Raw genomic sequence first — 14,177 nt, 5'->3', positions numbered from 1 at the left:
TATGCATGACTTTGCACTTCTTGGCATTGAATGTCAGCTGCCATGTCTTCGACCACTCTTCCATCTTCCTTAAATCCCGTCTCATTCTCTCCACTCCTTCCGACGTGTCCACTCTGTTGCAGATCTTAGTGTCATCCGCAAAAAGACATACCTTACCTTCTATCCCTTCCGCAATGTCGCTCACAAAGATATTGAAAAGGACCGGTCCCAACACCGATCCCTGCGGTACACTGCTTAAAACCGCTCTCTCTTCAGAGAGAGTTCCATTTACCATCACACATTGTCTTCTGTCCGTCAACCAGTTTGCAATCCAGGCCACCACCTCGGCACTCACTCCTAAGCTTCTCATTTTATTCACCAGTCTCCTGTGCGGGACAGTGTCAAAAGCTTTGCTGAAATCCAAGTAGATGACATCGAGTGCTCTTCCTCGATCCAATTCCTTGGTTACCCAGTCAAAAAAGTCAATCAGATTTGTCTGACAGGATCTTCCAATGGTGAATCCATGCTGCCTCTGGTCCAGCAATTCTCCCGACTGTAGATAGTTCACTATTCTCTCTTTCAACAGTGACTCCATTACTTTTCCCACCACCGAAGTGAGGCTAACCAGTCTGTAGTTACCAGCCTCTTCTCTGTTCCCACTCTTGTGAAGCGGGACCACCACCGCTCTCCTCCAATCATTCGGCACCACTCCCGTTTCTAGGGATCTATTGAATAGGTCACACAGCGGACCCGCCAGCACATCTCTGAGCTCCCTCAGTATTCTGGGATGAACTTCATCAGGCCCCATGGCTTTGTCCACTTTCAGTTTCACCAGCTCTTCCCATACATTTTCTACTGTAAATGGAGTTACATCTACTCCATTCCCCTCCAGTTTCTTGTTAACTAGTGTCGGTCCTTCTCCAGGGTCCTCTTTAGTGAACACAGAACTGAAGTATTCATTTAATATTTCTGCCATTTCTTCGTCTCTCTCCACGCATTGATCCTTTCCACCTTTCAATTTCACTATACCATTTTGAACTTTTCTCTTTTCACTGATATATCTGAAAAATGTTTTGTTACCACTCTTTACCTCTTTGGCAATCCTCTCTTCCGCTTGACTTTTTGCCATCTTGATTAATTTCTTCGTCTCCCTCAGTTCTACCAGATATTCTTCTTTGTGTTCCTCCTTTTGGGATCTTTTATATTTCTTGAATGCGGTTCTTTTAGCCTTTATTTTGTCAGCCACCTCCTTTGAGAACCAGATAGGTATCATTTTTCTTTTGCTTTTCTTTACTTTTCTAACATATAGATTAGTTGCCTTGGTGATTGCTCCTTTTAGATTGGTCCACTGTTGATCCACATCTCTCTCGTTTTCCCAGCCTTTTAGTTCTTCCTCCAGGTACTTCCCCATTTCATCAAAGTCTGTGTTTTTGAACATCAAAACTTGGGTTTTTGTGCTTCTTTTCCGTGTCCTTTTTGTGATATTAAACCATACCGTTTGATGATCACTGGTGCTGAGGTGGGCACCCACCTGGACGTCTGAGACATTATCTCCATTAGTGAGCACTAAGTCGAGTATAGCTCCTTCTCTCGTGGGTTCCATTACCATTTGTTTGAATAAAGCTACTTGCAGGGCATCTACTATTTCTCTACTATTTTTAGATTCTGCAGATGGGATTCTCCAGTCTACATCTGGCATATTAAAGTCTCCAACGATCACCACTTCTCCTTTCTTTGCTATCCTGTGGATGCCTTCAATCAGATCTCTGTCCAGCTCTTCCTTTTGGTTTGGAGGCCTGTAAACCACTCCAATAAAAATGGATGCCCCATCTTTTTTTAAGTCTGCCCATAGTGCTTCTTCTTTGCCCCATCTTCCTTGCAGCTCAGATGCTTGGATATTGTTTCTGACATATAGAGCCACTCCTCCCCCTTTCCTATCCTCTCTGTCCTTCCTTAACAAGTTATAGCCTGGTATTGCCGTATCCCAGTCATGATATTCCGTAAACCATGTTTCCGTGACAGCAACAATGTCCAAGTCCGCCTCCACCATTAGGGCTTGCAGCTCTGGGATTTTATTACCCAAACTACGAGCATTTGTGCTCATAGCTTTCCAGCTTTCTTTGCTCAGGTTACTGCTGTTCCTGGACTCCTTTTGTGACCTATTTAGTTGAGGTTTGTTATCCACTTTTCTCTTTGCATTTGTGCAAGGGAAGATATTAATGCCTCTGATGACAGAATCATCCATCACTGTGAGCTTTTTTGTTTGGTTTCTGATTTGGAATTTCTGTATGCATTGGGTTTTTTCTCTCTTTTCCGATAACATTTCAATCTTTTTCTCAAGGACTTTCTCTATGTGGATCTCTATGTGGATCTCTATGTGGATCTCACAATGCACGAGATCAGCATGGAGGAAATGGAAGCCCATGGGGCCTGCACAGAGGTGCAGCAAAATGGGCTTCAGTGCCAGTAGGAGCAATCAGTGCCTCCCCAATAGCCATGCGGCAGCAGTGACAGTGGCAACAGAGGAATGAGAGAGGCTCCGAGGTTGCTGGCAAAAGAAAGAGAGAGGGTCTGCCGTTAGTGTGCATGTGTATGAATGGGAGTCTGCATGGCGGTGTATGTGTGTGAATGCATGGGTACCTGCCTGAGGGTCTGTGTGTGTGAGAGAATGAATGTGTGCATGCCTGGGGGATGGTGAGGGAGTGGTGTGAGTGACTGGGAGCCTGCCTGGGGGTCAGTGTGTGTGTGTGTGAGAGAGAATGACTGGGAGCTTGCCTGGGTGTGTGTGTTTGTGTGTATGTGAGGGAGCCAGTGAGAGTGAGAGCATGAGTGTGTATGAGAAAATCCAGGGGAGTAAGAGTTTGTGTGTGTGTGTGTGTGGGGAGGGTCTGGAGGGGGAGAGTGTGTCAGTGTCTGTGAGAGCGAGAGGTTATGGTGGGTATAAGAGCATGAATGTGTATGTATGTGACAGTGTGTGTGAGAGAGAGAATGGACATGTGAGTATGTGTGAGAGAGAGAGGATGACCTCCTAATCCTCAACAATATCAGGGTGACTGGAAATCAAGAGCCCCCTCGTATGGACAGCAGGGGCTTTTTAAAATCCTTATTAGTTTTAATTATTGGGTGTTATTTGATATATGTGCTGTTTTGAAATATTTTATTGGTGTTTGGGAAATTGTAAAAAATGTATATGATTTTAATTAATAGAAATTCTATTTATCAGTAGTTTTAAAATAATCTTTTATTAGTATGGTTTTACTATTATAACTGATGCTTTATGTCTGGTTATTCACACAAGCATTCCCGGACTCAAACTGATCTATCTCATCCACGCCCATCCTTACCTTCACATACACCATGATTAACCATCTCCACTATCGTTCACATGTTTGAATTAATAACCTGTCCTTTCTCTTCTTTCTCTGCCAAGTTCTAATCACCCTGTTATATGTAACTGCCTTTTTCCGCACCATTGTTTTAGTTTATGTTTACGATGCACCCTTGTTTTATGTGAACCAGCATGATGGGACTGCGCTCTCGAATGCCGGTATATAAAAACCCGAAATAAATAAAATAAATAAAATAAATGTTTGATTTTATTTGTTTTATGAGGAATGGTGGTTCTGTTTTTCCATTGTTAATACACAGAGTCTGGCTTCTTGGGGTTTCCATTTCAGTTTTTGTCTAATTTGTGCTCCTTTATTTTGTATTTGGTGAGGGTCTGTCTCTGCTCTGTGTGTGTGTGACCATGATGAGAGATTCTGCTAGCATAGGGATCTATAGCAATCGGGTTTGTTTTGTTTCCTCAGTAGGTGGTGTATTGGTATTCTAGGACCCAGTATAATATTTACCCTTGCTGTTTCACAGGTAGGGTTATTGTTGTTTGAGTCCTTGGTGTTATTACTGTTATGTTACAATGGGATTGCAGTATAGATTTTGAGTGTCTTTTTTGCGAGGTTTTATTTTAGTTCACAATGTGCCTGGCAGTGGAAGGTGTTTGTGCTGCTGTTCCTGTGAGGTGACACCAGAATTTGAAAATATCTTTTAGTATGATGAGCTGTAAGGGAAACATCCAAGCTCCATTGTTTGGGGTGAATTTCCATGGATGCACAGAGTTACAGAACTGGAGGTGCAGGATTTATATTGACATTCTGTCCCTTCCTGTATATTCCAGACTTCACTTTCATAGCCATATAGAATTAGTTGAATGAGGCTATCAAATAATTTTATAGTGTGAAACTGGCCAGCTTTTTAAAATTACGCAGAAGACCCTTTGGACTTTTTTATTAACACCAAATATTCAAAAGCTGTGTTCATCCCATCAAGCTCATACATCTCATTAAAGAGGTAAATTGAATAACACAATAACTTTGTTTTATTATTGTTACTCAAATTATAACATTAATCTTGGAATATTAAATATTTTTAATATAAATGAAAGGTTTTCACAAGATAGGTTGTGTCGTGAAACATTTTATTTATGTATCTATTTAAGGAAACATACATAAATTGTCGAAATACATTTTGTTCTTTTAACCATTAACCGCCGGTTTGCTAGTAGACTGAATTACTGTGTCACGAAATTATGTTTGTCTAAAAAGTGTGTCACTAGCATGAAAAGTTTGGAAAGCTCTGCTCTAGACTTTATGGATCCACAGTATTTATCCCATACCCCTTTGAACCCCTTCACAGTTCTGGCCTTCACCACTTCCTCCGGAAGGGCATTCCAGGCATCCACCACCCTCTCCATGAAGAAATTCTTCCTGACATTGGTTCTGAGTCTTCCTCCCTGGAGCATGTGTATAGTATGCGGGTATAAGTCGAACCAACAAATTTATGCCGATTTTTTGGCATACATTTCGACTTATACATGTGTATATACAGTAATCTCATTCATTTGCCAGTTCTGCTCTACTGGCCCTCCTTATCCTCAATCTAAATTAATCTTTATTTAATCCCTGAAATTATTTTTTTATGAAATATTAAAAACACAATATTAGCACCTAAGAACAATTTCTGATGCAATGTTCTTAAATTAGAGTAGATGGGTACAATAGGTGTCTTAGTTGAGGAAGTAGAAATGACATACCTCCTGTTATTATAATTAAGACCAGAAGTTAACCAGACAAACCCTTTTGAATACTGACCTCCTAGTTACAGGGCCAGCAGGGCAGTTGCATGGGTCCCCGTATGACAAGAGGCACTGCCAGCTCTGGGTCATAATCAACACTGTTCCCTGTGGTGCATGCATGACTGAGGGGGTTCCTTAAGCAGTTATGCAGACCCAGATCCAGCCATAGTGGGAGAGCAGGACTAGCAGCAAGAGCTCAAGCTGCCACGGCCACTATTCCTTCCCTTTTGTGCCGACCCTATGTTCAAAGCTCATGGGCAGGCACTTCCTGTATGCTAATCGTGTGTACCATGAGATCAGCATATAGGAAGTGCCGACCTGTGAGCTCTGAACATGTGTGCAGGGCCATGATGGAGGGCTAGGAGGAATGATGGCAACAGCTCTGCCTCAGTATTTTGTCTAGGGAGGAGATAGGAGGAATGAGCAGATGTTGCGGTAGCACAGGGGCAGGGTAAGAATATAAGAACTTACTATGCTGGGTCAGACCAAGGGTCCATCAAGCCCAGCATCCTGTTTCCAACAGTGGCCAATCCAGGCCACAAGAACCTGGCAATTACCCAAACATTAAGAAGATCCCATGCTACTGATGCAATTAATAGCAGTGGCTATTCCCTAAGTAAACTTGATTAATAGCAGGTAATGGACTTCTCCTCCATGAACCCATCCAAACCTTTTTTGAACCCAGCTACACTAACTGCACTAACCACATCCTCTGGCAACACTCCTCTGAGTGAAAAATAATTTTCTCCGATTAGTCTTAAATGTGCTACTTGCTAACTTCATGGAATGCCCTCTAGTCCTTCTATTATCCGAAAGTGTAAATAAGAGAGTCACATCTACTCGTTCAAGACCTCTCATGATCTTAAACACCTCTATCATATCCCCCCCTCAGTCGTCTCTTCTCCAAGCTGAACAGTCCTAACCTCTTCAGCATTTCCTCATAGGGGAGCTGTTCCATCCCCTTATCATTTTGGTCACCCTTCTCTGTACCTTCTCCATCGCAATTATATCTTTTTTGAGATGCGGTGACCAGAATTGTACACAGTATTCAAGGCACGGTCTCACCATGGAGCGATACAGAGGCATTATGACATTTTCCATTCTATTAACCATTCCCTTCTTAATAATTCCTATCATTCTGTTTGCTTTTTTGACTACTGCAGCACCCTGAACCGACGATTTCAATGTGTTATCCACTATGATGGAGGAAGGGACAGGCAGGAGGCAGATGCTAGGAAAGGGGATTAAGAGACTGGAAAGAGGAAACTGGAGAAGGGGGTGATTTATAAGATGGGGGAGAGGATGCTGACGGAGAGGGACAGATATTGGGGAGGGGGTTAGAGAGGCAGGGGGTGAATGATGGAAGAAAAGGAACCTACCTCCACGGTTTACTTGTAGCGAAAGTTTGTGTAAACCTTCACCCTGGCTAATCCACACCAGGGAGCAGGGAGCAGTTTGGAGGGGGGGGGGGGGGGGGCGGGGGCTGGGTGAAAAGGGCATCAGCAATGATTTTGGCCCAACTCGCCATTTGCTCTAGAGTTTGCCCTACCAGACTCAGCTAATTAATTTGCCCACTCCTTCTCTACATTTTTGCCATCAAGGATCATCTGTGCTTCTCCCATGCCTTTTTGAAGTCTTACCACCTACATGCGGAGGGGCATTCCATGCAGCCATCACCTTTACGTGATTAAATATTTTACGATGCTGTTTCTGAGTCTACCTTCTCAAAAACTCACAGTATGACCTTTTGTTTTTGTGCAATACGAATCTTTCAGCTCTTTGAATATTTTTACGAGATCTCCCTTGCCTCTCCTCTAAGGTATACATATTTATATCTCTAAGTCTCATCACCATACTAGTAGGCCTTCTCTGGACCATCTCCATGCTGTCTCTATCCTTTTAGAAGTAAAACACATGTAAGAAAAAAAGGAGAAATATTTCCTGGTCCACTTTAAAACACCTGCTCATTTTCCTCATAATCAGCAGAGAGTATGCAATGGAAAGCATGAGAGAAAAAGTAGATGGGGTAAAAAGTGATGGATAAGGACCGAGATAAAAAGTGGAAGTGAGAAAGAAGCAGAGTGTAAAGATGATGCTAGACTTACCTCGAAATGTCAGTCTGTAGTCAGCATTATCAGGACGCAAGGACAAGCGGAACTCAGCACGACTTGTGAACATGCGATACGGCTCACTGGTGCCTGCGGTGGTGAGATCATCAATGAGAACGCCAATGTAACCCTCTGTGCGACTGACAATAAATGGAGCCTTTCCACTGATGCGAAGGCCAGCATTTATTCCAGCAATCAGTCCCTACAGGAGCCAGAGAGACACACAGTTACTAGCATGCATCCCAGCAATAAGGAGAAATTGCTACTTACCTGATAATTTCGTTTTCCTTAGTGTAGACAGATGGACTCAGGACCAGTGGGTTATGCACATCTGCCAGCAGATGTAGCTGGAGCAGGCTGACGTCAGGGTATGTATACTCCTGCAGCCACATCAGCCCGCCAGTATTCTCTTCAAAAGCAACTGTGAACAGACTAGTGATATGTGTGCCTGAGCTTGAGATCAACATGGAGACGGCAACTGACCCAGAATCCTCTGCTATTTTAGCCTTTCTGGCTATGTGAACTTTAAATGCCCTATTGAGCCTGACCTGGAGGAATTCCAAGGATATCTGGACAGCATGTGAAGCTGGCGATAATTTGTGATGTCAATCACAACCTTTTACCCACACACCACTGTATTCCAGTGTACCTTAAATGTATACCCACAAATTCAAATCAATAGTACCACCGGTCAATATTAACTAATATAAGAACATAAGAAAATGCCATACTGGGTCAGACCAAGGGTCCATCAAGCCCAGCATCCTGTTTCCAACAGTTGCCAATCCAGGCCATAAGAACCTGGCAAGAACCCAAAAACTAAGTCTATTCCATGTAACCATTGCTAATGGCAGTGGCTATTCTCTAAGTGAACTTAATAGCAGGTAATGGACTTCTCCTCCAAGAACTTATCCAATCCTTTTTTAAACACAGCTATACTAACTGCAGGAAACCACATTCTCTGGCAACAAATTCCAGAGTTTAATTTTGCGTTGAGTAAAAAAGAACTTTCTCCGATTAGTTTTAAATGTGCCCCATGCTAACTTCATGGAGTGCCCCCTAGTCTTTCTACTATCCGAAAGAGTAAATAACCGATTCACATCTAGACCTCTCATGATTTTAAACACCTCTATCATATCCCCCCTCAGTCGTCTCTTCTCCAAGCTGAAAAGTCCTAACCTCTTTAGTCTTTCCTCATAGGGGAGCTGTTCCATCCCCTTTATCATTTTGGTTGCCCTTCTCTGTACCTTCTCCATCGCAATTATATCTTTTTTGAGATGCGGCGACCAGAATTGTACACAGTATTCAAGGTGCGGTCTCACCATGGAGCGATACAGAGGCATTATGACATTTTCCGTTTTATTCACCATTCCCTTCTAATAATTCCCAACATTCTGTTTGCTTTTTTGACTGCCGCAGCACACTGCACCAACGATTTCAATGTGTTATCCACTATGACGCCTAGATCTCTTTCTTGGGTTGTAGCACCTAATATGGAACCTAACATTGTGTAACTATAGCATGGGTTATTTTTCCTTATATGCATCACCTTGCACTTATCCACATTAAATTTCATCTGCCATTTGGATGCCCAATTTTCCAGTCTCACAAGGTCTTCCTGCAATTTATCACAATCTGCTTGTGATTTAACTACTCTGAACAATTTTGTCATTTGCAAATTTGATTATCTCACTCGTCGTATTTCTTTCCAGATCATTTATAAATATATTGAAAAGTAAGGGTCCCAATACAGATCCCTGAGGCACTCCACTGTCCATTTAATCCTACTTTCTGTTTCCTGTCTTTTAGCCAGTTTGCAATCCATGAAAGGACATCGCCACCTATCCCATGACTTTTTACTTTTCCTAGAAGCCTCTCATGAGGAACTTTGTCAAACGCCTTCTGAAAATCCAAGTACACTACATCTACCGGTTCACCTTTATCCACATGTTTATTAACTCCTTCAAAAAAATGAAACAGATTTGTGAGGCAAGACTTGCCCTGGGTAAAGCCATGCTGACTTTGTTCCATTAAACCAAGTCTTTCTATATGTTCTGTGATTTTGATGTTTAGAACACTTTCCACTATTTTTCCTGGCACTGAAGTCAGGTTTTTGCCAAGTATATATATGTGGGCCCCTCACTCTAAGGGTCTGTATGGTACCACAGACTCCAATGCTTTAATTATAACATCATTTTTTAAGATTTTTGCTTTTATATTAAAACTTGTCATTACTTCCAGTCTCAGTCAATATGTTCAATTATCGCTTTTACCACGGTATTTAGAGATACGAGAGGAATACTACTCATCTGCTCCAATCTTGGTCGATCTCCCTCTCCCGACACGCACGTGTTTCGAACAGAAAGTTCTGCTTCAGGGGATTTCCTTCTGTATCTATTTCTCAAAGCATGAGGGGAGACTGCCCATGGTGACGTAGTTTCCGGTTTCGGGTTATAAGAGGATCACACTGTGCGGTATGCCATTCCAAGCGCAGACGCGGCTCAAAGGGGCTGTCGTGAAATTAAGACGTGTAAAAAAAGCCAGGAGGAGAAGAAGGTGAAAATCGCATCATTCAACATGGGAAGACGCTTTGAGAAATAGATCCTAAAATTTAGAAGCTTAGCTTTTTTTTTTTTTTTGGTAAATACCAGCCCCTGTCTATTTCTGTAGGAAAGGCTTAGCCTAGTAAACAAGCCAACCAAGATGACGTCCAAGCAAGTTGTACCTCTGCTCAGTGCACCCTGTTATTGAGCTGCTTTGCTTGTCTCATGCTCAACAGATATGGAGAGCTAAATATTGGGTCCTCTCAGTTTGTTGAAACTTTCAACAACTATAAATTATAGCTGAAAGTGATAGTTCTAGATCCTAAAACTGTGCTTGATCCAGCTATACTTGGGGAAAGCATGGACAAAGGAATTTGCATTGTCCTGGCAGTCTATGGAAAAATAATGTAGAGCCAGAACAATTTCCCTTATTTCTCCCTATATAAAAAAAGAACATTCAAATTCAGTAACAGCAACTCAGACATCTTCCACTATCAGCACAAAAGCCTGGTGGGAAAACTACGTGCCTAAGTGTGGCGTTATCTAAAGCTGAACACTTCCTTGCATAATGTGATGGCTTTAAGGTGACAATGGTGTTACAGGGTAGAATAATAAAGGGATGGATATGAACAGTGTGGCAGAAGCAGAAAGGATTCTCCACTGCTAAAGGTCTTGGTTCGGAGTCAGAAGGTTGCAGGTTTAAATCGAGAGATCCCTAGTTGGAAAAATAGACTGTGAAATCTTCAAAAATAGGCAAATGTTTTGGTGAGCTGAAAGATAAGAATGGGGGAGGTTCAGCAGTCTCAACTCCCAGAGCAGCTGCCACAGCACCACTCAATTCTGCCAGAACCTGCCTTCCCAACTCGCTGCTGTGGATAATGTGGCCCACATCTTCTTTCAGAACAGAGATGAACTTAATTCTTATATTAAGGAGAGAGTTGCTCACGCAGTGTGCACCATTATAGAAGAAAGAACAGAATAGCTCATGGGCATACAAAATTCAAGTCTCTTACAGAAAACAATTTTTAAATATTTTATAAAGTTTAGTACTTCTGTTAAGTTTACTTTTAATCGCTGTTTAAATAATCTGAGTATATGTCTGTCTTTGTTAACAGCTTTCAATTCTTAAAAAAAATGTAAAATATAATCAAGAAGCTTTTACCTAAAATAAAACAAATGTTATTACATTTACAACTTTGATGTATTTGATCATCTTTGCTCATGTTCTCTTTCCTTAAACCATAACAGTTTATTATATTGGCTTAATTACTGTCTTCCAGAATACATGAAACTAGAGATAAACTGATGAAATATATATTGCTTACTATTTACTATCCTATTTTACAAAATAACCCAAAGGTTTTGTTCAGGATTGTTTCCAGGAAATCACTCCTTAATTCCTGGAAACTCCAAAACAATTCTGGAGAGATGGCAAAACTATTCATGCAAAAAACAAAACAAATTACCTGGAGAGAAAACAAACCAATCCAGAAACTCCCACTAGAAAATGTATTCTAATAAATTCATGTCCATTTTTAGAAATCATAATACCAAAAAAAGTCTTTAAAGACGTCTTACAGGAAGGGAAAACCCTCAGAAACCCTTCCAAGATAAACATTTTTTTTTTACAGAGTTTTCAAAAAATATTTTTTAAGTTTTCAAAATTCCTTACAAATTAAATCAAATCACAAAAAAATGGTACCCAAAAGCTTTAATAAAACTTACCTTATCTTAATACTACTGCAAATCATGAGCAAAGATAAATTTGGATGGCCAACTGGCTTCGATACATGAATATAATTCTGTGGACTTGTCATCTAAGTATTGTTGAATACAACTCACCACTGCAGCACTAACAACTAGGAATCTACCATTAACTTAACACGTGGGCAAGAACAATGGCTACGCTACGGCACTAAAGCCCAGGAGTCTACCACTAACCAAACCAACAATACAGCACTACCACCAACCCTACCCACGAATAGGAGCACTGAACACACTACAGCACTAACATCCATAAACAGGAGCACTGCAAGTTAAATGTAAAACATTGATAAGACCAGTTAATAGAAAATTTGAACAGAAGCTGGCTGTAGAGGCAAACATTTATAATAAAATCTTTTAAAAATATATCCAAATCAGGAAGCCTGTGAGGGAGTCGTTTGCACTGTTAGAAGATCGAGGAGTTAAAGGGGCACCTAGGGAAGATAAGGACATTGCAACAAGAATAAATTCTTTCCTTCGGTGTTTAATCATGAAGATGTTAGGGGGATAACCGTTCCGGTAATATTTTTTGAGTGTTGATTCAGATGAACTGAATCAAATAATAATGAACCTGGAAGACGCTGTAGACCAGATTGACAAACTGAAGACTAGCAAATCGCTCAGGGCCAGATGGTATATATCCTAGGGTTCTGAAAACTGAAAAATGAAATTTCAGATACGTTACTAGTAATTTTTAACCCATCATTAAAATCGTCCTTTGTAACTGAAGATTGGAGGGTGGCCAATATAACTCCCAATATTTAAAAAGGTTGGGGTGATCCAGGAAACTATAGACCGATGAGCCTGAATTCAGTGTTGGAAAAAATCGTGAGATTCAGTTTTGTAAGGAAGTGGGCAACCTTTTAGGAATAGGGGAGACTTTTCCATAAGGATGGGCTCCACCTTAACCAGGGTGGAACAAAGCTGCTGTCACTAACTTTTAAAAAGGAGATAGAGCAGCTTTTAAACTACAACAAGGGGGAAAGCCGACAGTCACTCAGCAGTGCATGGTTCAGCGGAATGTATCTTCGAAGGATACCGATGAAACAGGAGAGTTAGGGCATCCCAACAGAGAGGTTCCAATAAAAGCAAAAGCAGACCACGTGCCTATATGTAAAAAATCACCTGAGCTAAAGGATTCCAGATTATCCCTATCAACTGAAAAGCAGGTTGTTAATACAAACAAAAAACACACTTTGAAATGTCTGTATGCCAATGCCAGAAGTCTAAGTACTAAGATGGGAGAGTTAGAGTGTATAGCAGTGAATGATGAGATAGATATAACTGGCATCTCAGAGACCTGGTGGAAGGAGGATAACCAGTGGGACAGTGCTATATCAGGGTACAAATTATTATCGCAATGATAGGGAGGATCAACTTGGTGGGGGTGTGGCATTTTATGTCCGGGAGGGTATAGAGTCCAACAGGATAAAGATCATACAAGAGACTAAATGCTCAGTAGAATCTATATTTATTTATTTAAGTTTTTTTTTTGTTTTTTTTACGTGCCTAAAAAAGTTTTTTTTTTACGTGCCTAAAAAAGTTGTTTTTTTTTACGTGCCTAAGTGTGGCGTTATCTAAAGCTGAACACTTCCTTGCATAATGTGATGGCTTTAAGGTGGGTAGAAATCCCATGTGTGCTGGGTAAGAGTATAGTAATAGGAGTATACTACTATCCACCTGGAAAAATGGTCAGACAGATGATGAAATGCTATGAGAAATCAGGGAAGCTAACCAATTTGGCAGTGCAGTAATAATGGGAGATTTCAATTACCCCAATATTGACTGGGTAAATGTAACATCAGGACATGCTAGAAATATAAAGATCCTGGATGGAATAAATGATTGCTTCATGGAGCTATTGTTTCAGGAATCAATGAGAGAGGAAGCTATTTTAGATCTAATGATTTGTGGAACGCAGGATTTGGTGAGAGAGGTAACGTGGTGGGGACACTTGGCAATAGTGATCATAACACGATCATATTTGAATTAATGACTAGAAGGGGGACAATATGTAAATCTACAACTCTTAACACTAAATTTTCAAAAGGGAAACTGATAAAATGAGGAAAATAGTAGGAAAAAAACAAAGGTGTAGCTACAAAGGTTAAAAATATAATCTTAGAAACAAAGTCCAATGTATTCCATGAATTAAGAAAGGTGGAAGAATGTCCAAATGATTACCAGCATGGTTAAAAAGTGAGGTAAAAGAGGCTATTTTAGCCAAAAAAAATCCTTCAAAAATTGGAAGAAGGACCCATCTGAAGAAAATAGGAAAAAGCATAAGCATTATCAAGTTAAATGTAAAACATTGATAAGACAGGCTAAGAGAATTTGAAATGAAGTTGCCCATAGAGGCAAAAACTCATAACAAAAACTGTTTTAAATGTATCCAAAGAAGAAAACATATGAGAGAACTGGTTGGACCATTAGATGACCAAGGGATTAAAGGGGCTCTTAGGGAAGATAAGGCCATTGCAGAAAGACTAAATGAATTCTTTGCTTCTGTGTTTATTAATGAGGATGTTGGGGAGATACTAGTTCCAGAGATTGTTTTCGAGGGTGATGAGTGAGATGAACTGAACCAAATCACTGTGAACCGGGAATATGAAGTAGGCCAGATTGACAAGCTAAAGAGTAGCAAATGACCTG

General features: G+C 40.8%; 1 protein-coding gene across 2 annotated transcripts in view; it reads right to left on the bottom strand.

Annotated features, from left to right (window-relative positions):
• The window catches only part of LOC115100021 (protein MTO1 homolog, mitochondrial-like), an 86,380-nt gene that overhangs the window by 30,752 nt on the left and 41,451 nt on the right, over nt 1-14,177 (bottom strand). For both annotated transcript variants that reach the window (XM_029618154.1, XM_029618155.1), the window contains exon 9: nt 7,216-7,420. In XM_029618154.1, the coding sequence (XP_029474014.1) occupies nt 7,216-7,420 (205 nt within the window). The remainder of the gene's footprint in view (nt 1-7,215; nt 7,421-14,177) is intronic.

Source organism: Rhinatrema bivittatum, chromosome 10, assembly GCF_901001135.1.
Source record: "Rhinatrema bivittatum chromosome 10, aRhiBiv1.1, whole genome shotgun sequence".
NCBI lineage: Eukaryota > Metazoa > Chordata > Amphibia > Gymnophiona > Rhinatrematidae > Rhinatrema > Rhinatrema bivittatum.
The sequence above is the reverse complement of the archived record's forward strand: the minus strand, read 5'-3'. Positions and strand labels throughout refer to the sequence as shown.